The 21,477-nt window shown below is 41.7% G+C and overlaps 1 protein-coding gene across 3 annotated transcripts in view; it reads left to right on the top strand.

The window, feature by feature from the left end:
• The first annotated feature begins 4,099 nt into the window (after positions 1 to 4,099).
• fto (FTO alpha-ketoglutarate dependent dioxygenase) overlaps positions 4,100 to 21,477 on the top strand; it is a 113,882-nt gene continuing 96,504 nt past the window's right edge. Inside the window, exon 1 of one of the 3 annotated variants that reach the window (XM_026173578.1) lies at positions 4,100 to 4,429. In XM_026173578.1, the coding sequence (XP_026029363.1) occupies positions 4,310 to 4,429 (120 nt within the window). In that variant the 5' untranslated portion in view covers positions 4,100 to 4,309. The remainder of the gene's footprint in view (positions 4,430 to 21,477) is intronic. The other 2 variants (XM_026173586.1, XM_026173569.1) reach the window with 2 other exon arrangements.

The following is a 21,477-nucleotide window of genomic DNA, read 5'->3' as shown; positions in this document are numbered from 1 at the left end:
TTAGTACATTCTGGCATTGCATTGTCCTCATCGTTTATTCATCCTCAGATTTTTTAGATGTTAGTTTTATCACAAAAAGAAAAGCTTGTTGAAGGGTCATCCGGAGCTGATGCAATGCATAATAACAGAAAACATACCCCCATTGTGAGTGCAAACACATTGGCCAGATCAGTAAAGAGGGGTATATGATGATAGAAGAAGTTCAAAGCGTTTTCCCCCCTTCATTCCACATGATACCACATCAAAGAGTGTACAGTGGTGATCTTGCCTTATGTTGAACCCCACAGGTCAGACATAAGTGGAGGGGTGTCTGCTTTAGAGCCTGATTTTTTGTAGAACAAATGACAGGCATTGTTGAGGAAGGTAATTGGCTTGTCTTTTTGTTAAGAGTCTGTACATTATGATTGCTCACAGATCCTAAAACCTGACCACCAAACTAAAAAAGCCAGAGAAATTTCCACTCTGTCTAAATCACAACGACTGATATTGAGAACATGTGAATGATAGTAAAGACATGTCCTGGTCCAGAACAACTGAAGGTACGTCCAAATTAGTGTGAATGCCCTGAGGTGGACACCAAAAAGTGATTTTCATTCAATAAAAAAATATTCATCACTTATGTTTTGAAAGTGAACGGTGCCAGTAAGAGACATTTTTAAGTGTACAAAAATATGACATTATGTAATGTTTGCATGTCCTTTCTAGCCGTGATCTGCTATTAAACTACATGCTCAGAAATGAAAACCTCAACTATTTAGATGAGTTGAGTATTTATTGAGTTACACCTGCACATGCTCTTATTTACAAAGGTCATATGGCACTTGTTAAACTTGCTGACCATGAGATAGCGGTTAGTCAGGATATCAGAAACTGTAAGGCTAACTTTGGGCAGAATCCTTATAAACAGATTTGCTGCTGATAAGGTTACTGTTGTTTCCATGTTCTGCCTTGGCCTCTGTAGCTATACAGGTTATTGTGCAGCCAGTATTTGACCTCTTCAGCCATTTTCAAATATTCTTGCAGTGATAATTGGTCATTGGTAGAGTACAGTCGCTGTTTGAGCAATCTAACAGTCAGTAATCAAAGAATTATATTAGTATTTGTGTTGGGGTGACAATAAGCACCTATGAGTCTGAGGCCTGGTTCTTGGCTGGAAAGGTTTGGATTGCCAACTCCATGCTGGGGAGAGGTCACTGCCCCAAGTGGAGGCTTTCAGATATGTCAGAAAACTGTGTTCGAGTTATGGGAGAGTTGAGTGAGAGATTGGCAGCTGGATTGATGCTGAATTTGCAGATGCCATTCCACTCTATCATCGTGAGGAGAGATGATCAATCTACATTTTTACCCTCGCCATAAACTATGGGTAATCACAAAAAAATAAGATCACATAGTCAAGTGGCTTCCTGTGAATAATGTCTGGGTGATAAGTTTAGTCACTCTTCTACATGGAAAGGAACCAGTTGAGGTTGTTTGGGCATCTGACAAGAAAGCCTTTTGGACGTCTCCTAGGCGAGTTGTTTTGTGCATGTTCAATGTAGGGCAAACGTAGAACACGCTGGAGAGATTATGTAATTTGGCTGGCTTGGAAATGCCTCAGTAGCCCCCTGTAAAAGCTGGATGCAGTGGCTAGGAAGAGGGAGGTCTGGGCATCTTTCCTTGGATTGCTGCCTTCAATATTCACATCCAGATGGATGGAAAAAAACAAACACAAATGCATTTTAGGTTCACTTGTGCAGGAGTTACCTGAAATCAGTGTGTCCAGAAGGAAAGACAAAAATGGCAGAGCAGAGTACGTTTTGAGTAGTGGAAAAATGCATACTACTTTGAATGTGTTGCAAGTTGAGTAAGTATGGTATCAAGTATTGCTAAGCATTTGCAAAGGCATGTTACTATAAAGCTAGTAGTAAAAGCCCCAAAATGCTTAATGGGACGACATGTTGCCCCCACTTAAATGAACAAAGTTGGATATTTAATGTTACAGAAACCCAGAGATGAATCGGTTCCTTGTATTTTACATAGCAAAGTTTAGATTACTTTTTTCTTTGGGCTGGTTTTTGTTAACTTTGGTTCTATCTTTGTGATATTACTTAAGTAGCAAAACAAAGATCTTCTGTATATCCTCATTAAGAACTGAGAAGTGTGGTAAGGACTTAAATTGCAAGTCACAAATGCATAACAACAGTAGTACAGATTGCAACTTTCAGAGTGTTACTAATGTTTACATGCACTGATGCCATTTTGGATTGTTAAGTCAGGGTTGGTGGGGAGAGTCTACCTTTCCAAGACATGATGAGCCATTCCAAGAAGTAGGAAATTCTGATTTTTGATGTCAATTTGAACAATTCCACAGTTTTGAGACTAAAAGTCATATCTGTCTTTTATATACAGTCTTTGCCCCCCCCTCAACTACAAAACTGCAGCCTATTGTGTTCAGAAATTGATAGAAACAAGACAGAAGGTGTTTATTTGTGATTTTCGCACTCACTGACAGGCAGAACTTTAAGAGCAAGCTACTCCTGACCCTAGGTGTCAACACAGTGGATCTCACCATATGATATACCTTTAATAAACAACTTGATAGGATGCACCATACGCATGGAGTATAATTCTTAAGTCACAATGAATCTGACACCAATCCACCAATAAGCCAACAGTAATAAAAAAAAGCTTCTCTGGGAATTATTGGGCAAGGCATGGGGATCTGTCTGCCATTAATGGCCCTATACATTATGTTCATTCAAAGAGCCAAAAGAGCTGACAAAGTAAGCCAAAAATGTCAAGCAGAAAAACTTTACTTTTTTAAAATGTAAACCATAAAGATGACTGACAGTGGGAATTAGTGAATGATAGTTTGACACATAAAAGGGACATAGTTTAATGATGGAATGGGGTGATGGAGGTTGGATGTAGGCAGGTTTTGACATTGTAAGATCTAAAAGAAATTATTTACAGTGCCGTAAGATTTTTTTTCCATGCAAGTAGCTATAAAAAAAAGACTCTAGTCTGACATATGTTTAAAAAAAATCATATACATGCATGCACATGGATCTAGTTTTCGCAAAATGGTTCCAAGGATATTTTTCAGACATTTTCCCCATTACAGGACCAGGCCATAGAAGAGGAAATGTAGGTTATAAATAGGAATCAAAAGAACTCCCCCACCGATTATTAGTAAGAGAGTGTGGCATCTTTGAAAGTGGGACATCTTTTGAGTATTTTACAAGACAGGTGAAAGAAACATGTGTGTTAAATCATCGTACCGGTTCACTTGGGTCAGCTCTACCATAAAAGAAAAGAGATTACAAAGGAAACTAATGAAGACACTGATCAAAGTCTGTAATGGTAATGTGTAGCAGGTGTTTCAGACCTTTGCAATCCGCCCCTGCACTGCCCTCCCGCCGCCAAAGCCACTTCATCCGTGAAACTTTCTCATGTATTTCACGTGTGCTTTGATAGGAACAATGGACAGAACATATTTCAGCACTATTCAAACTATGTTACGAGCAATCTGGTTCAACTCTTGAAAGGCAACTGTGGGTGATATACAAAGGCAGCCACACAGACGCTGTGCGTTTACGGTGCACTTTCATGATTGCTGGCGAGTTGAAAAGGGCTGACGTGGTAAAGGCCCACACCGGCAGGAAAAAAAGCACCTGGATTTGAGACGCATGCAAGAGTTGAAAGAAAGTTGGCTAGACTTGAAGTGGAGCCCGTTCAAAGCATGATTGCTATTTTTACACGTATCGAAGATGAAAGTGGCACTGTGCTTGATTTAAAAAATGAGGAAAGTACATGCAATAGCCTTAATAAAGACCTTAAGATTCTGTTGAGACTTTTAAATAATGATATCAATAATAGAAAAAACTCGGTAAGCAATAAATTCATTAAAAACGACATTTCGACTCTAGTACAAGCAATACTACTACTCAAAATTGCCGAATAGGTCTGTGACTTTTGCTTTCGCTTTAAATTATGTCTCTCACATTTTTCCTCTAAATGCCACAGCCATTTTAGGGGCTTAAAACACCGATTTAAAAGCCATGCTGACCGGCCTATGTGCAATATATAGATCTGTACCTGCGCCACACCTGCGTAGTGCAAAGTCTTGAGCGTGCCGAATCTGCTTCCGCCGCGAGCTCACGCTCGAGCTGGGAATTGTAGTTCTAAGTGTTACGCTTTTAAAATCTCCCCCAACAATTTCTCCACGGAAACTCATTTTAAACTGGAGAAATTGAAGACTGGAGTCTCGTAGAAATGAAATACACGGCTTCACTCGCAGACGCTCTTCCTGGCACGAAAATAGCGGGATATGCAGTTTATTCGTGCACTACAACGACCGACGTCGCCCCTAATGAAAGCGAGGCAGTGTAAACACAACTCCAGGAACATGAAAAGATCGGGTGACAGTGAGGGGGAGAAGAGAAGAAAGGTATTGATAGCGTTTTTCTCCGTTAGGTCTGGCATATTTCTAAGCCCTGTCGCTCTTTGAATATCTAATGCTCCGTATGTGATGCTGCTGGCTGCATTTTGAAGGCTAGAAAGCCGGGAATGTCAGCGCATACTTCACCTTGCCTGTTTCCTTTATTGTGTTTTCCATTTTTTCCCCCCACCAGTCTGCCACAATGAAGAATTACAGTTACGTTAAAATGGTGTTTTGCCACGTAGAGACACTGCCGATGAGAAAATAGAGGTTGCAGAGTAACGCCTCGACAGCATCCTACATCAAGTTGAAATACGATATGAATTACAGCAGGCTACACAATTATGAAAAAATAGTGGACATTGCAACTATTTCAATGCATAGATATCTTTCTTTTTTTTAAATTAAAACAAACAAAAGACAGAGTCGAGGCTCAAGTTGGGATGTTATTCTGGTGTGAAGAATAAACAATGAATCACTTGTATGGCATCAGCAGCTGTGCAGCTCAGTCTAACAGTAAAAACAAAAGGTAAAGTTAGTGTGAAGTGTAGCCGGGATTTGGCATGCTGCCAGGCCAGCAGTCTCCAGCTGCTTCAGGCTTTACTACAGATGCAGTGGATAATGGTTTGTGCTCTGACATACAGTAGAAATGATAACCTATTGGCTAATGTTGCCACTGCTGTTGTTAAAGAACAACCTGTGCTAATGTGCCAGCTGTAGAACCTGATACTGAAAAAAATAGGATTTAAATAAGGGTCACATGATGTGAGCAGAGATGGGTACCTATGTGTTGTGTGTGCTGATGTGTCGAGCTTTGTAAAAGCTGGAACTTTGCAGTTTGTGGACATTCTAATGGAAGAGAGGAAACTGCTGTGCACTAGGCATCCAGGGCTGCTTCATCACAGTCATTTCTCTTAGCATCTGCCTATCTGCCTGTCTGTTTCTTCTCATATCTCCAGACTTGGACGCCGTCTGCTGTGGCGCATGTGTTTGGATCATGTTAGACAGCAGTGAAACTATGTAGGACGTGGTTCCTCCTGTTTATGAAAGCAGCCATGGCAGCCAGATGAGCGGCTCAGAGAGAGAACTCATTCTAGTTGGCCCTCAGGCAGTACTGCACAGACCTAATGGCTTAGCTGTCTTTCTCCTTAGATAAATAAAAGGATGAGCGAGAGAATTAGTAACTGCAAAAGTTCTTTAAAACTGTACAGCGGCCAAAGCGAAAGCTGCGTGCGTTTTGAACGGTTTTCACAATATCACTGGTTGTATAAAGACACAGTTATTATGTTAACTAATACCTTGGATATGATGGTTGTCTTATCTAGTAAATGAGTGTGTCTGCAATAGTGCCCAAAGTGAGAGATGCACTGTGATGGGTGCACTGTTATTCCGAGTTGTGGAATGCAAGCCCCAACAGATTAGTGCCAAATGAATACACAGTCTCCTCAGAAAATCCCATCACAACAAGTCAGTATAGCATAGACAGGTGGGGTGCCATGGCTTCTTTCTATATATCTTTTTTTAAATGAAAGAGAACATTTGTCTGAGTCCCCGAGGGGAATTATCCCCACCTAGTCACACCAATTCACATTTATGTCATTTATTTAGGTTTTTCATCATTCAGGCTAGTGAAAACACTCACTCATCAGATTTCATTTTGTTTGTATCAGAAAAAAAAAGTTTTTATAGATTTGTACTTTGTCTTAGGTTGTCAAGTAGCTACAATTTCTTGAATTTTCTCATCATACTAATGTTTAACCTCTAGTACGCTAATGAATTTAAAACTTTTAAGTATGTTTTATCAGTGTTGTCATCACAGGATAAATTTCCACTCATGCCCTGGCAAGTGTGAAAACAGCACCGACCCTGTCCCTTAACCCGATGTTCTAATGTTGTCTTTGATGCAAGCTTGCCATTTGGACAGCGATGACAAGTATTAAGTGCTGTGGTGAAACAGGAAGTGTGTCTGTGTGCGTGAGCAGCAGGCTAAGTAATGTTCACACAGGGTCACCAGATGTTGTGAGGTCCTGGGCTCAAACCAGCCCATTGCTTAGATCAGCCTCATTGGTTTGTTCTGGTTGTGGCACCTAGTGCAAGCTGTTTAGGGTATTTAATTTCTAAACACCCATTAAAATGGTTTGTGTTTCCCTTGGCGATTCTGTTAAATTAACATCTACTGAAGTAAAAGCTGATTATGTGGCCACACATCCAGACATGGTTAATCAATTTTCCCCCACAAAATGTTAGCTGGTGAATTAGTGTAAAGGAAACGATTTATGGCAACTAATGCCGACGTCCTGTCATGTCAAGCCTGGTGTTTTAGCAAGAGGGGGGTGTCAGATTCAGCGCATTCAGCAGCTTTGCGCTCTGCCGGCCATCTTTTTCTCCCTCTAAACCCAAGCTACATGCTGCTTGCTCTATTAATGAGCCAATAATGGAGAAATAGTGTTAGGTACTGACATAAAACATGGGTATGGATACCTAAGGCAGGGTAGCACATAAGCTCCAGCAGAGCTAGATTTACACCTAGGTCCTGTGTAGAATGGTAGAAAGGGGAACAGTCAGTATGGGGGCTCTCACTGCTTCATCAGACCCCCGCTGGTCGAGCTGTGGAAAAGCCAAGGCGCAGAAAAATACGGCTGTGGCAGATAATGATACCATTACACTAATGGAGCTGGCAAATGAAGGAGAACCCAGATGCCTGCTTTATTACCAGAGGGGGTCATTTCCTCGCTGCATTCCTAATGGCCTGAGCACACAGTATTGATCAGGCTATCATGCTGCTAATCCCCTACAGAATTACTTATCGCTGGCTAGGTGTCGATCTGCCACATGCCCTGTGCTGGCCTTGCCGTTGGGCGGCTGCTGCATGTCCAGCAGGGACCCACTGGACCGTTCACCCAATCATGATTTAGGGGCAAGTAGGGATGGCGTCTGGGAGGTCTTCAACGATGGACTGGTTAATTCAATGTGTGTAAAAAAGAGGCAAATTAACCTAACAGCTTTGGTTTAATTAAGGAGCAGGCAGTGATGTGGCTCCACCCTCTTTATGGCCCCACTGGACACTGTGGAGCTGGTAAAGCTGTAAGGTTGGGTGTTGTTCTCAGTAATTTGGTTGTGCAGTAAATAAAAACAGGGCTGCAGCAGCAGCAGCAGGATATGTCCGCCTGGTTTGATTATAAAGATGTCTGTGTACTTAACTTTGTTTTAAGAAGTCTGTGTGCAAATGTGTTTCATTAGGCCAAAGACTTTCCCACTTCTGGTTCTGATTAGTGTGAAAAAAGAAATTTCAATTATTAATGACATTCATTGGTCGAACATGACTGCGAATGGTGAAGCCAGGGTCCATAAACATCAGAAATAAATAGGATGGTCAGGGCTCTTTGCCCAGAGCTTGACCTGTCATATACACGGTCTCTTTATCAGGGCCCTGTGTGTGTTAACATCCTCAGGCCATTGTAAGTGTGGCATCCTAGCATTAGCAGACCCCTCTTGTCACCTCTGGCCTTGGCTAATCAAAGTGTTTACCTTAAGGGTGCGCATTTAGCATTGCTCGTTAGGACTTCTCCAGTAGCCATAAAGAGGTATTTATATATTTCCATCTAGAATAACCTGTCGTAGCTAGGGAAACTAGCTATTGATCCAGGTATTTAGTCATTTCTTTCTGCGTGCCCCATCAATATTGTGCAAACATTCGTCCAGGCGTCCATTTGAGAGTTGACCTAAGCCCTGGCCTCCATATTTTGCTCCCATTGGAGTTCAGTGATATACTATTATGAAAAGTAAAATCAATGAATGAATATGAAGTTTGGTGTGTAATATAGCGCAGGCTGGCGGCCCCAGGTCTTTCATTGATCAACTGCGTGAGTGTTGGAGGGGTCTGATTAGACTGCTGTTGAGCTTTTCTTCTACATGTCTTTACACTGTTTTGCCTATTTGATCTTTGCTCATATATTTGTTTGGAGATGTTACAGATCATCATTTTTTTATTAAATCAGCCCACACAGAACTGTTCCAAGGATTTATGTCATTATGTGTACTAAAGTTAACCTAAGATAACACACAAATTAAAAATATTGCTGTTGTGTTAGTGATTTAGTTTAAATATGATTTCACTTTAGTCAATTTAACTTTTGAGCGTATTTGCTACTTTCTTATTGTTATTGATAAAGATTATGACCACAGTAATGTGTATGTGGTAGAATGTTAGATTTTACAGATTGTGCATGAATGCTTACAAGTGCAGAAATTCTAAGAATGGCTTAACGAGTTTCTGTTTATTACAAATGAAAAAGTTGATTAGCAAATCATGATCATCGTGAAAAACCCTGGTTAATTTTCCTTCATTTCACCTTTCATCCATTCTATAATAGTAGTCTTTGTTGAATAAACAGCATGATGATGCATGATGTCTACATTTGGCTTGCATGTGGAAGGATATAAGCTTTTATGGTCCACCGGTACTGTGCCAAGGTATGTGTTTAAATGACTTGATGGGGACTCCTATATATGGTAGAAATTACAGTTTGGTGTTGCTTGAAAATGCAATCCTGCAGTCATACTGAAAGAAGCATCTGCAGTGGTTTCTTCTAACCACTAGCTGCAACCTGCTCATCCAGATTAGTTAGTTGCTACTTGCTGCTAGGTGGTCATAATGTTGTTGTTCTGAACTGTGTACTTCTTTTACATATGGTTCTAATCAAAATTAATAGAAGAGTTAATAGTCCACAACGAAGTTTTCTTATAAGATCGCTCTCAAACAGCATGCTGCAGAGTGTTAGCTTGTCTTATAGCACAAGCATCTTCAATAGCAAGAACAGACTAGACAAATGTTGAAAAGAGGCTTGCATTATAATGACTTATAGTGACCGACCAAAAGAAGAACTTTATCTGGAGTTTGGAAGGTTTTTGGTTTAAAAAAATGTGACTTTCTTGCTGTCATTTCTGGGTGCGCTGCTTCTTTGCTTTTGTCTTCTCACCCTTTATGAGAAGAGTATGATAGGAATGATGTCAGGCTTAGGGGTTCTGTTTTCTGTCTTGTTAAATTAACAAAGATTTTTACACTGGCAAATAGCGGGCTCAGATTTATCCTTCCAGCAACTGGGAACCAAGCAGAGGGGTGATGATTGAGGATTATGCAAGGCTAATAGGGGTTTTTCCAACGACAGAATATTTTGTGCCCCAAAGTTTGGAACAATAAGTCAAAATTGAGCTTTTTTTTAAAAAGCCCAACTTCGCAGCTCTGCTGTGGGAACATTAATGGGAGTGAGCCATATGTTGACTATATTTAAATGGCCTAAAAGTATAATAGGCAGCCTATTAAGACAGGAGGACTCTTTACAGCATTGCACAAAATATTTATTTCTTCTTAACAGAACAGGAGAATATTTTATGTATTGACTTGGTTGTGTGTTTTTTATTTTATCCCTATTTCATGATGACATTTGGATGTTTTTATATTCTATAAAGCTTTGACAGAAGCCACTGTTTTAACTATAGTACTGTATACCTATATATTGACTCAGACATTAGGAAAAGAAAACTGTTAGACTGTTAGAACTGAAAAAAATGTAATGGTGTATTACAGCTACTTGTCATACATATTGTTTGGAAAGTTGATGAGCTGATGTGTTACACCCATATGTATATATAAACCAATGCTTTTCTTGCTATGCTATCTTTAGCATTTACAACGTAGACATTTTTTTTTCTCCTATGGATGCAGTAACTAGGATTGTCCAAACAGCTCCCGACAACTTTGGTGCCTGTCACCCCCTACCGATCACCTCATATTAGTGTTGAGGCATTAGCCAAAGATGTCATCATATTTGAAAACAAGGCTGAGATGTGGATCATGCAAACTGGCCGACTTGGTCAGCCCTCAGATTCAATGAGATTACATCAACTGTGACCTGCACAAGTAGGGTTCACCTGTCAAGCATGTGGCCTGTCACAAAAGAGACATAGAATAATCAGTTCAATCAATAGATGTTGGAGGCTCATCGGGCTGATGCTGAATAAACATGGGGATGACCCTCTCAACTCATACACAGAGGCTAGAGCCTCCTGGGGGTTCATTAGCCACCCGAGGCTATGATCCAAGTGAGTTGTTATTCTTTGTTTCTGTTTGTTTGGCATTCTGGTGTCTGTGTGTGTGTTTGTGCACTTGTACGAATGTGCACTAGGTGTGGGTAGGTGGTTTGGGGTTGGGCGTATCTTTGAATAAATATTGTCTAATAATTATCTCTGTGTGTCGCGGCTGCCCTTGGTGTAACTGCTCGGAGAACATAAGACACAAGGAATCAATAAGCACCATGGAGGCTGGAAAGATTAGCAACTGCGATTGTAATAATGCCTCCTTCCGTCTGCACTTATTCAGTCTTCAGTGAAAGACATGACTAATAATCAGTGTTACCCAGAATACGTCCTATTGGTACTGGGTGTTACTAACTTTAGCTAACGCCATTAAAAACTGTTTCCCTGTGCAACGCCACCTGCATAGGACAGAGCAGTCTTCATGCTGTTTATTTGTGAATTTATTTTCCTTTACAGTGACTCACCTTTCCAATAAAGTACAAGTACCTACTGCTGGAGTGGTTGCACCACATCTGGTTTCAATGGAAAGTCCAAAACCCTTCATTCACAAAAGCTGCAGGAGACCAGGTTCACAAGGTGCTGTAAATACTAACTGTTAATTTGTACATCATAAGTTCTTTTCCATAAACGTGAGCAATGAAAGTGTGTTAAAATACCTGGCATTTCGCTTGTTTCTTTGCAGAAGCTCAACATAGGAAGTGCCTCCTGCAACCAAAGGCAGATTTCAGCTTTATTCATGTAGTCAGCTGGAGCTGCAGTTAGTCTCCTCTTCTAACCATCTTAAATGGAATACCCTTAGTTATTTTCTGCTTGTACCCAACATAATAATATGTAGTAATTTAGTGTTACTATGGGAAGAGTTTGATGGGAACGATGTCAGGTGTAGGCGTTCTCTTTTCTGTCTTGTTAAATTATCAGACGGTGATAATTTTACGGTGGCAGTTAAAAGTTAAAACAGAAAAAGACAAATTAATTTTGTGAAAACACACAAATGGCTTTAAAAATAACTTTTCCATCCTTAGTACATTAGGTTTAGCGCTTCCACCAGAGGATGTTAGTAACTAGAGCAACTTGCAGTCTGGAGTAGCTGTCTGAGTTATCCTGCATTTCCTTTCATGGAGCACTTTGTATTGCTCATTCCAGCATTTACTTGGCATCAAGTCTTTGAGAAGTGTTTGCTCACTTCAGGTGGTCTGTTCATGTCTCAGTGATTCTTTCTCTGAACCCCCGTGTGTTTTTTCTTCATCAGTCTAACTTTTCCTTGCATATGCGAGGGAGCCAACGACAGCTTGACTGGCATGCTGTCAGGCAGGTGATGCCTTTCCAATGGTGGAGCATCAGCCCTTTACTGAGTGCTTGTATGCGTGAGTGTGTGTGTGTGTGTAGAAAAAGCGGGGGTATTGTCAGGACGTGACCGGCACACTTTGCATGTTCTTCTCGAGACAGGTGCTTCTGGGCGAGCACTGGTGCATGACAGTTGCCTTTCATCGCTGTCTTCTCTACACTTAACCCCTGACCGGCCCTCCCTTCTTCCTCTAGCTCCTCATCCTCTTCTCTTCTTTCCTCCCTCCCTCTCTCCACCACGTCTGACCTCTTCTCACGGCGCCTCCCTCGGCCTTCCTGAGTGATGGACTGCGAAGGCTAGTAGGCGGCTTGCGCTTTGCATGTGGTGGTGGTGGTGTGCTGCGGCAGGCTTGTCACAAGCCTAACACTGTCAGGCCTCGGAAATCCAGCTGTCCAGACCAAACTGCGCACACTCATTTCCACACACTTACACCCACACCGCAACTTTTTGTTCAACAGTCTGTAATTCCATCCACTGGTGCTGTCAAGCACTTGATCAAACGTGCATAAAGAAAGGAGCCCCTTGGCTGAATCCCATCCTATCTCTTCCTATCATAATGTAGGCAGATCTTCCCTCCTCTGCCTGTTTCTTCAACTCTGTTTATTCAGATGAGCCTGACTGGGGGGCAGCGGGTCACATCCACTTGGCTGGCTAAAATGGTCCTGAATCGAGGGTTGTCTCCAGTGAGATGAAGGGAGAAAAAAAACACAAGAAGGGGTTAGGGAGGGCTGCCGAGCGGTCATGTCAGGGCTGTTTTCGGGGTTGTTTGTGTGCGTGCGTGTGCGTGCATGTGTGTGTGCATGTGGCATGGCAGAAGTATGGGTTAGGGAGTTTGAGGGTTCAGTTGTCAACCCCTGTGTCATGCTTGCCCTGGCCCCGTTATGTAGAGGGCATCTACTGTCATTTGTTTCAGGACTGTCTGAAGTGGAGTGAGCCGCAGAAGCATAAAAAGTAGTCAGCAGAGTGTAAGCTCTCAGGTGCCTCGACGTACCACACTTTAATTTAAAAGTACAAACTCAAACACTGTAGGTGCTAATCCCTTATTAATTTGACATGCCAAAGTTTGTCTTATCCAGTTTGTCTTTTAGCGATTTGTTTTGGGGTTGCACTTTGAACCTCTGTTATTCCTGCATACATTGAAGATGGGGACTGATCCTGATGTTTTCCGTAGCACATCGTTACTGTTATATATATATTTTTTGCCTCTTTGTTCTTTGAGCTTTATCATGTTAAGTGAAGTAGGTGGATTAAAGTCATTCTCAAAGCCAACTTTGGAGACGACATACACTAGAAAGACTTTTTTTTTTTTTTTTTTTTTTTTTAACAGTTATTTTGTACTTACAAGTTTTAGAAGTTCATCCCAGTGAGTGCGTGTGTGTGTGTGTGTGTGTGTGTGTGTGTGCTTGTGTATCTGTGTTTGCATTTTAGGTGCATGTGTGCGTTTCATCTGACATGCATCTCCCACATTCTTCCCACTATGGGGAAAAAAAGCAAATGGTTAAGACTCTTTAAATTTGTTGTTTGAGTGTCAGCGAAGACATGAGCACTGCACACGCCATGAGCTTAATCCAACAACAGCCTGCCTGCCATACTGTACACCCGCTATCTGTGAGTGAGTGGACCCCTTCCGCGCAACCATTGTCATATATAGGGGGCATTGTCACATATGAGATGGACTCATGTAAATGTGGTGACAAGCTAGTGTCTCGGCTGACTGACAGCACAGAGGGATTGGGCTAATCTGAGTGACTGATTTGAGGCATGCGGCAGCTCGGCTGTCCCCATAACTCCTGAGAAATAGACAGCTTCAGCAGAGTTATCTGTGTTTGTAAGTCCTTCTGCTGCACTGGGATGACAATAGGGATTAGTGCCAAGGTTCTTTAAACTGTTTTTTTTTTTTCTTTTTTCTTTTTTGTGTGGGGGGGGGCCTCTTATCGGTGTCTTGGCAGGATGCTGCCGCAGCCAGTTTTCCTTGACTGTCAATTAAAGAGGGGATCATTAACTTCAAGGGTATAAATGTTCTAACACTGGTATTACGTTGGAAAGCTAAGTCGCTGACAGATGTTCCAACTTTAATTCTCCACTTGTTTTTTTGTCCTTTAATTAATTTATGTATCACTATTCGGGTTTTAAATATTTTTTCTCCCTGTCTGCTCTTTGTTAGCCTGTAATCTCAGTTACCATGGTAGTCGCAAAGACGATTGGGCCTTGTCACTCGCCTGTGTTTCTTATGAGGTTCAATCGGCTAATGTATTCAATATCATCCAAACTGAAAGGTAAACAGTATCTAATGGTGCATGTGTTCCTGCACTGCCTCAATACAACCTGAAGTCGCTGGGGGGGAGGAGAACGGTACATCTGCGCCTAGTTCCCAGGCTTTTCAGGAGGACCCAACTATTTAGAATGGTGCTCGATAAAAACAAGAAGATCACATCCTGTATCTCTGTACATGTGCGGTTCTTTGGGAGGTAAAGGAAAGCAGTGTAATACTTTGGGGTTATCTTTTGGAGGCTTTTATGGCATTTTTGAAGCATGAGTACGACAGCTGTGGTTGAGATTTTCAGCCAATGCGCTGCAGTGGGATGTAGTGAAGGTATATTGTAGGTTGCTGCATGGAGGAAGAAAGAAAACTAGGGGATACGTTAAGGGAAATGGGAAAGAGAGAGGTGACAGAGACTGCTAATGGGCAAACTCTCTTTATCCACTGCCAGTGCCATCACCGGCACTACCCTGTTCTTTTATGACAGCTCTTTTCCTTTGTTCTCCACGTCGGCCCACTCACTGCTGGGGATTCATGACAAGTTTTCACGGGCTGATCAAACGCTGCGGTGACACCTGATTAGGATATAGCGCGTGTTTACAGTCGTGCATGGCGAGGACACCCCCAGCCCCCACCCCCGTTCTCAGACAACAACGGAGACTTCACCTTGACTAATTAAATTTGCACCTGCAATGCCAGCTGTGACAGCCACTGGAGGGCTACATTTATTTATGTCACTCCTTGCATACTTCCTGTGACGTTTAGGAGGCTGAGTTTGCACTAGCTCCTCTGTTGACTTGCACTGTGGTTTACTTCAATAGCCATCTTTATTGTGGCTGAATCTGCCCTGATGTTTGGTAAGGCGGGTTTGTCCTCCGTTTTGGAGGATAGGCGATTGTACCTGGAGCTGTGGCTAGTGGAGATGTGGGGGTGAAATGTGTAAAGTCATAAAATTTTAACGTATGCAAAGGTGTGAAATCCCTCTGACATATAATAATAATAATAATAATAATAATAAAATACTTGCACATTTTGGCAGCATTATTTTAACATTAACAACTTCCAGATATATTTCTGTAAATTTAGATACCACGTTTAATCATGTGGCAAAACAAATATATGGCAGTGTCATGTAGTGTTTGCTGGCATTCTGTGATTTTTCTAATTTTAAAAAGACTGAGTGCTGCCTGGTAATTGAATCTGTTTTATCTCTTCTGTTCCTTATATCTCATTTTTAATGGTTTTTGGGCGGCTTGTTTAAAGTAATGTGATTTGTGTGTTCCTGGATGAAAAAATACTTATTTAATCATGCAGCAGTGTGCATACATACCATATGTGTGCCTGTAGTGATGATCTGAGTGCGTGCGTGTTTATCTATCTAAATCAGTGTTGAGAGTGCAAAAGGCCACAGCTGAAGTGAGCAGAACATCAGTCACCCAGTAGCAGGAGACAGGAGGCTGATAATTTGTGGCTTTGCCCCCTCCTCTCTCCCTTTCTCTCTGTCTCTCTTTATTTCACCCCCCACAACTCTATTCTGCCTCCCCAGCCTCAAATTGACCAGGCTCGACTGCTGGTCATGCTGTATTACATGGGTTAGATGAAGTAATTATTTCTAGGCCACTGACTACAAGCAAGATTAATAGTTTTTGAAACGGCCATAATGGAGGGCTGACCTGCCATGACATAAGCATTATTTCAAGCTCACCTCCACTCTCATCCCTCTCACCTCTGGGCACCGGCAGAGTGTGATTTATACCTGGGCTAATGAGGGGAGGGAACCTTGGAGCCCGGAGCCAACGGCCTACTAGTCTAGTGTTAAGGCATGTTCCCCCAAATGTATGGGCAGTGTGGTCATCTGAGGAAGGGTGGTACAGTGATTGGTTTTTCAACAAATTAAACCATGTGATTAAAATACACTTTTTGCATTCAATTATTTCTTTTATTTTATTTTTTCATGAAACTTTAATAATTTGGGTTGTTCTCTGGAAAGCATTGGGCCTCATTGAGATCTTAATTAAAGACAAATTATTTGCTATTGATGCTGAAGCCCTTTGACCTGTGATTAATTGGTGTGTCCCCCCTAACTCTTGATGATCAGCAGCCTGAAAGATCACAGAACCTGGAAAGTTGTCACTAGGTGGCAGTTGGACATCATATTATCAGATGCACTCTCCTCTTCCTTCCACCACCCTCTTCCTCCCTCCCCTCTGGGCTAAGTACACCTCAGATGTCAGGGTGTTTTATTTTTATTGGATGAGGGCAGTGTGTAATGCATTCACCTCCGTTCCAGCCAGCTGTTAAATGCCCCGGAACATGGTCTGTTCAGGCTCCGCCCCGTTAACCCCTCTGATTGCCTGTAATAATTAGCAGAAGTGAACAGTAACTATGACACCTAGTGAGGGTTTGGAACAGCTTGTGACTCCTTGATAGAATAGAATAGAATAGAATTCAACTTTATTGTCATTGCACATGTCACAGGTACAAGGCAACGAAATGCAGTTTGCATCCATCCAGAAGTGCTTTAGCCATGATATAGATATATTGCAAATATATATTAGCAATAATATAGATATGTGAGTATATTACAGTATTATTACTATATTACTATTATGGTATGTTATAATGTACTATAATACACACGTGAAAAGGCTTCAGTGACTTGGGTCTGGCCCAGCGTGCCAACATCCCTTTCGACTTGGTGTGTGTGTCTTTTAAGCTTTAATATTAACCCTTAACTTTAAACACATGCATGCAGTGTGGCATCAGCAATTACATTTTCAAATGGCTGGGTTTGTAAACCTCCAGGATGTTAATCTGTCACTATTCAGGCTACTAGGAAGAGTGAAAAGAGGATTAAGCTATTCAATTCCTGGTAGAATATTTTCCTTTGTTCAGAATGAGTGAAAGAAAAATAAATAAAGAAATAAGGTGGTTTCTCAAGCAAGACAAGTGCTGTCTGCTACATTTCAGGATTTGGCTAATGCCATTATAGCAAACTTATCTGTCCCAGCATTCCAGGAAGACCGACAGACTGTTGTGTAAACAGCCACAAATGATATTCAGCCCATAATTTAATATTAATCTGATAATTCCAGTTTATCTGGGTCAGAAAGTACATTAGAAAGAATTAGACCTGTCCTAGATGTTCTGGTCACATCTGTTTAGAGGCATATGTTTTTCTAGTGGCTTAGATGGTTGTCAGGATTTAAACTTGGGTCATGCGCCTAGCTTGTTAATAATACTGTAATAAAAAGATCTGGATTAACATATAGGTCACCGAATAATTATTAAGGTTATCCTAGTTTTGCTGCATATATATGATAGTGGAAAGATGTTTTTCAGTTTTTGTGTTGCATGTGAACATGGCATACAGCTAAGTTGGAATAATAATCTTGAGTTGTTTTTGTCAACCAACATACTGTATTAAATCTTATGGTTAGCATAAGGTTATAATATACCACATCATAATTGTCACAGCTGTCAACCGATCAGGCACAGCACCCCAGTCTTAGCCCCTCGTTTACCCTTTACTTCCTGCCTCTTGGGTCTTATTGCACATCATCTTTATCCCAGATGAAGTACTAGACTCCGTAGTGTCAGGAGATGATCTAATATGGAACCAAAAGGACACAGAGCTGGGAAATCATCGTCATTTGAAGAGGTTGCTTGTCACAGGATGGGTTTGATCAGCCCGTGCTGCGGTACACAGAGCCGGGTCTTTGCACTGTCTAACAGTGGTACTGGATTAGAGACACAAGCCACTTCGACTGTGATCAGTCACTCACACATGAAGACACGCGGCAGGACTGAAATCCTCCTCGCACACTTCATCCAGATCATGTACAGGCTTCTTCGTCAAGCCTACTGTATGGAAATCAGAAGCACTGCTGTTGACAGTGATGGTACATGTCTGTTTTTGTAAAAATATATTTTTGGTGGCTTTATTTTTACAACTAATGTCATCTACATTAATAAAGGTACTTCCGCAGAGAGGGAGCTACAACACCAGGTTGTGTTTGTCTATGCAGCTGCCTGACCTGCCTGAATCCTACTGATCTCTGACATGTTGAGGTGATGGTAGTGTGTGTGAAGAGTCTGGGTTTACACCCTTTAGACACTGTGTATTGCTAAGTGCTATTGAATTGTTTACTGTCACAAATCACAAACCTTTCAATGACCAGGTGCGTCCACCGTCCACCCACTCATCTGTCCATCAGCTGCTCCGCCCTGAGCGATGTGTTGGTCTGCTGGGCTCTGAGGACCGTAGCACTGGTCTTTGGAGCTGGGGATTTTAAACGCTCCACCTGATTATTGATTCTTCTGCCTCGCCGAGCCAGCCAAGCTTGAGAGAAATGTAGTGAAAGAAAGAAAGCAAGCTGCAAAGGGGAAGGGCAGTCTGGTGGCCTTGGTCCTTTGGTCTTCAGGTCTGTCCTTGACACTGCCTATGGGACAGGCCTGGAGGACACCTCTTGTCCTCACTGTAAGCCCCTACCAGCCCCTCCAGCTAACTGGGCCTCCCTGTGGGGCATGCTGCACTTTGCACAGCCATATTGACTTTTTGGAAGGGAAGGAAAAGTGTGGCTGGATGGTGAGAGTGTAAGAGGGAGGGAGGGGGAAATGGGAAAATCGAGGGAGCTTTCTAAAGCAGTGACTTCTCCTTGACTGCACCTCTAGACGCGACAACCCTGTTAGAACAACTCAGTGGCCCTGGTGCCCCGCTGAAAACTGCTAATCACAGTCTTTCAATCAATGCTCTCCTGCCTCTCTTCTCTTCCTCCCTCCATCCCTCTCCCTTCCTCATTTTCTCACTCTTTCCCCTGACTTTCCCTTGACTGAACTGGACCCAGCCTGAATACCGAGGGACTGTGTCTGCATTAAAACTGGCCATTCCACATGGAAAACAGCTGACCTCATGAAAGCATGTTGTAATTTGAAGGTGAAAACTAAAAAGCTTGCTCGATCGACATAATCTTAATGGAAACATTAAGGCCCAGCCACAAACCAACAATGAAGGCAAAAAGGCAAATGGCCCTCGCGTACCGGTGGAGCTAGCCAATTCATAGACATGGCACATGGTCTGTTTTGACTGTAAGGCTGCTAGTTAGAATCCTGGTGAGTGTTTAAAACTAAAAATGCCCTTGAACCAGACTTTTTTTTAACCCTCAGTTACCCCAGTGGGAGAACAGAGAAACTGTTTTATTGTCTACCAGAAAACTTTAGATGTACTGAGCAGCTCCTCTGTGTAAAAATCTGTGGGTATGCGAGTGTGAAGCAGCTAGTATGTTTCTGATAAAGAGCATGCTCAGTCAATCTTTCCCGGACAAATAAAAAAAGGTTATGTAAGGCATGCATCGACAGATCTCTTAAATCCCCATCCTCTCTTTCTCTTCTTCCCTCTCCTCTCCTCTCCAGATCTGACACTTGCTAAAGGTCACAGAAACATCTTTTTTCCCCTTTGAGGTGTAGATAAGTGTGAAATAGATGTTGACACCACAGACACATTGAAAAGCACTTAAACAGAGTGGCTATGTGCCAACCTTTCTAAGTCTGGCTTTGTGCATTTGTAAATACTTTTGAATGATTGATCTCTGACACACGTGTACGCATACTCTCCACCTGAAAGAATTACACGTACCTTGGGATCTTTGGAAGAGTAACTTTAGGTAAGTATGTGAGTGTGAAAGTATACACATGGCTTGCACAGTTAGCCTAGAACAGGACTTTTGATGTTAAATTTTTATACCTAGTGTGTGTTGCTGTACCTTATCTCATACATGTGGCATTTTTCAAATGTGACTGGGTTCCAGTAGAGGTGGTCATATTGTGTGTGTGTGTGGTGTGTGTGTGTGTAAGTGTGTACATCTAATTAATGACTGGCAGTGGTCCCCCACAGCTCTGGTAATGTGCTTAGATCAGTGTTATAAACAGGGCGTGAAAGGTCTGCCCAGCGCCAGCCTTTTAAATGACTGGCCTCTTGTTCAGGTAGATGGATGGAAATGTTCTAATATTAATGATCACGTCCCCTGCTGACCTGTCGCGAGGTGAAATGATCAACGCAGCCTTCAGCTTCCAACAGCAATTAATGGGCCAGAGCCGATCTGTCTGCCATTTGTCATCACTTACTCCACCTGTGCACCCCCGCCGAACACGTGCTAAACATGTCTGTCAATATATACAGAATGTTCACTTCACTGATTTGAAAAAATATGCAATAGTTAATGACATAGCATTTGTTCTCAGTTATTTCTGGACCATTATTTTTCTTCTCCTTAATTTGTTTCTAACCAGAAATGAGAAAACAAAACCAGAAAAAAACCCCCAAAAGAAGTCTGATGACTTCAGCATGTCTCAATCCTTTGTTGTGTATCACTGATTATGTTCTTAATAAGTTACTTTGAAGAGACTGTCTTGCATAAAACATGATTTGCAAACGTAAGCTAGACCCACATGTCAAACTGAATCTGTAAACGCATCTCAGGATAATACACGTTACCCAGTAAAATTTACATATTAACAAGAAAGTAGCTGAAAGTCTGTTTATTTGAGATATTTCTGGCAGCATCCTTCTTACTGACCTTTAACTCTCACAGTCCAATTCATATTCATAGGCCAGTCCTCAGCAGGAGTATGGACACAAGGGGTTACACATTACCAATGCCCTCGCTCTGAGGTCAGCTCCCACACATTCCAGTTACCCATTTACCAGTCTGCCCAGTTAGTCATCACATTAAGTCACCAAACTTCGAGCTGGTGTTCATAAAATAAATGAATACCACAAGTGGCTGTAAACAAAATGTCAGAATGGGGGGGATTTTTTTCCCCCTGAATTTTGTTTTTATAGCATGCATGATGAAAACAAGAGATGAAAACAAGAGAGGTCATTTTTGTCGCTGTAACTGCTGATGGAGCTTCTTTTTTCATTAATGTATTTGCAGCATGGGCTTTTTTAGAATAGATATTGTCTTAAAAAGGCATAAAATAAACTTAAACTGAAATAATAAACTATAGCCAGAACCACAAAAATAGAAGCTCTGTGTTTATGTGTGTGTGCGCATCACCTCGAAAATTCTTACCTGTCAGCGACTCATTTTTTTGTGATGGCACCTAGGTGGCATGTTAGATTTAGTCACTATCACATATCTAAAGATGGTGTAGTCCCTGACCTGCACAGATCTTTGTTAAACAAACTGTGCTACAATTAGCCAAAAGGTCCTTTTTGATTGTATTCAACAGTTACAATTATCTGTATATTTGTACTTAAGCTTTGCCAATTCAAAGCTTTGCTAAAGACCTCTACAGCTTTTATATGCATCACACATGCAAACACAAATGTCTTGGTGGAGTAGGCACTCTCTG

Source organism: Astatotilapia calliptera, chromosome 1, assembly GCF_900246225.1.
Source record: "Astatotilapia calliptera chromosome 1, fAstCal1.2, whole genome shotgun sequence".
NCBI lineage: Eukaryota > Metazoa > Chordata > Actinopteri > Cichliformes > Cichlidae > Astatotilapia > Astatotilapia calliptera.
The sequence above is the reverse complement of the archived record's forward strand: the minus strand, read 5'-3'. Positions and strand labels throughout refer to the sequence as shown.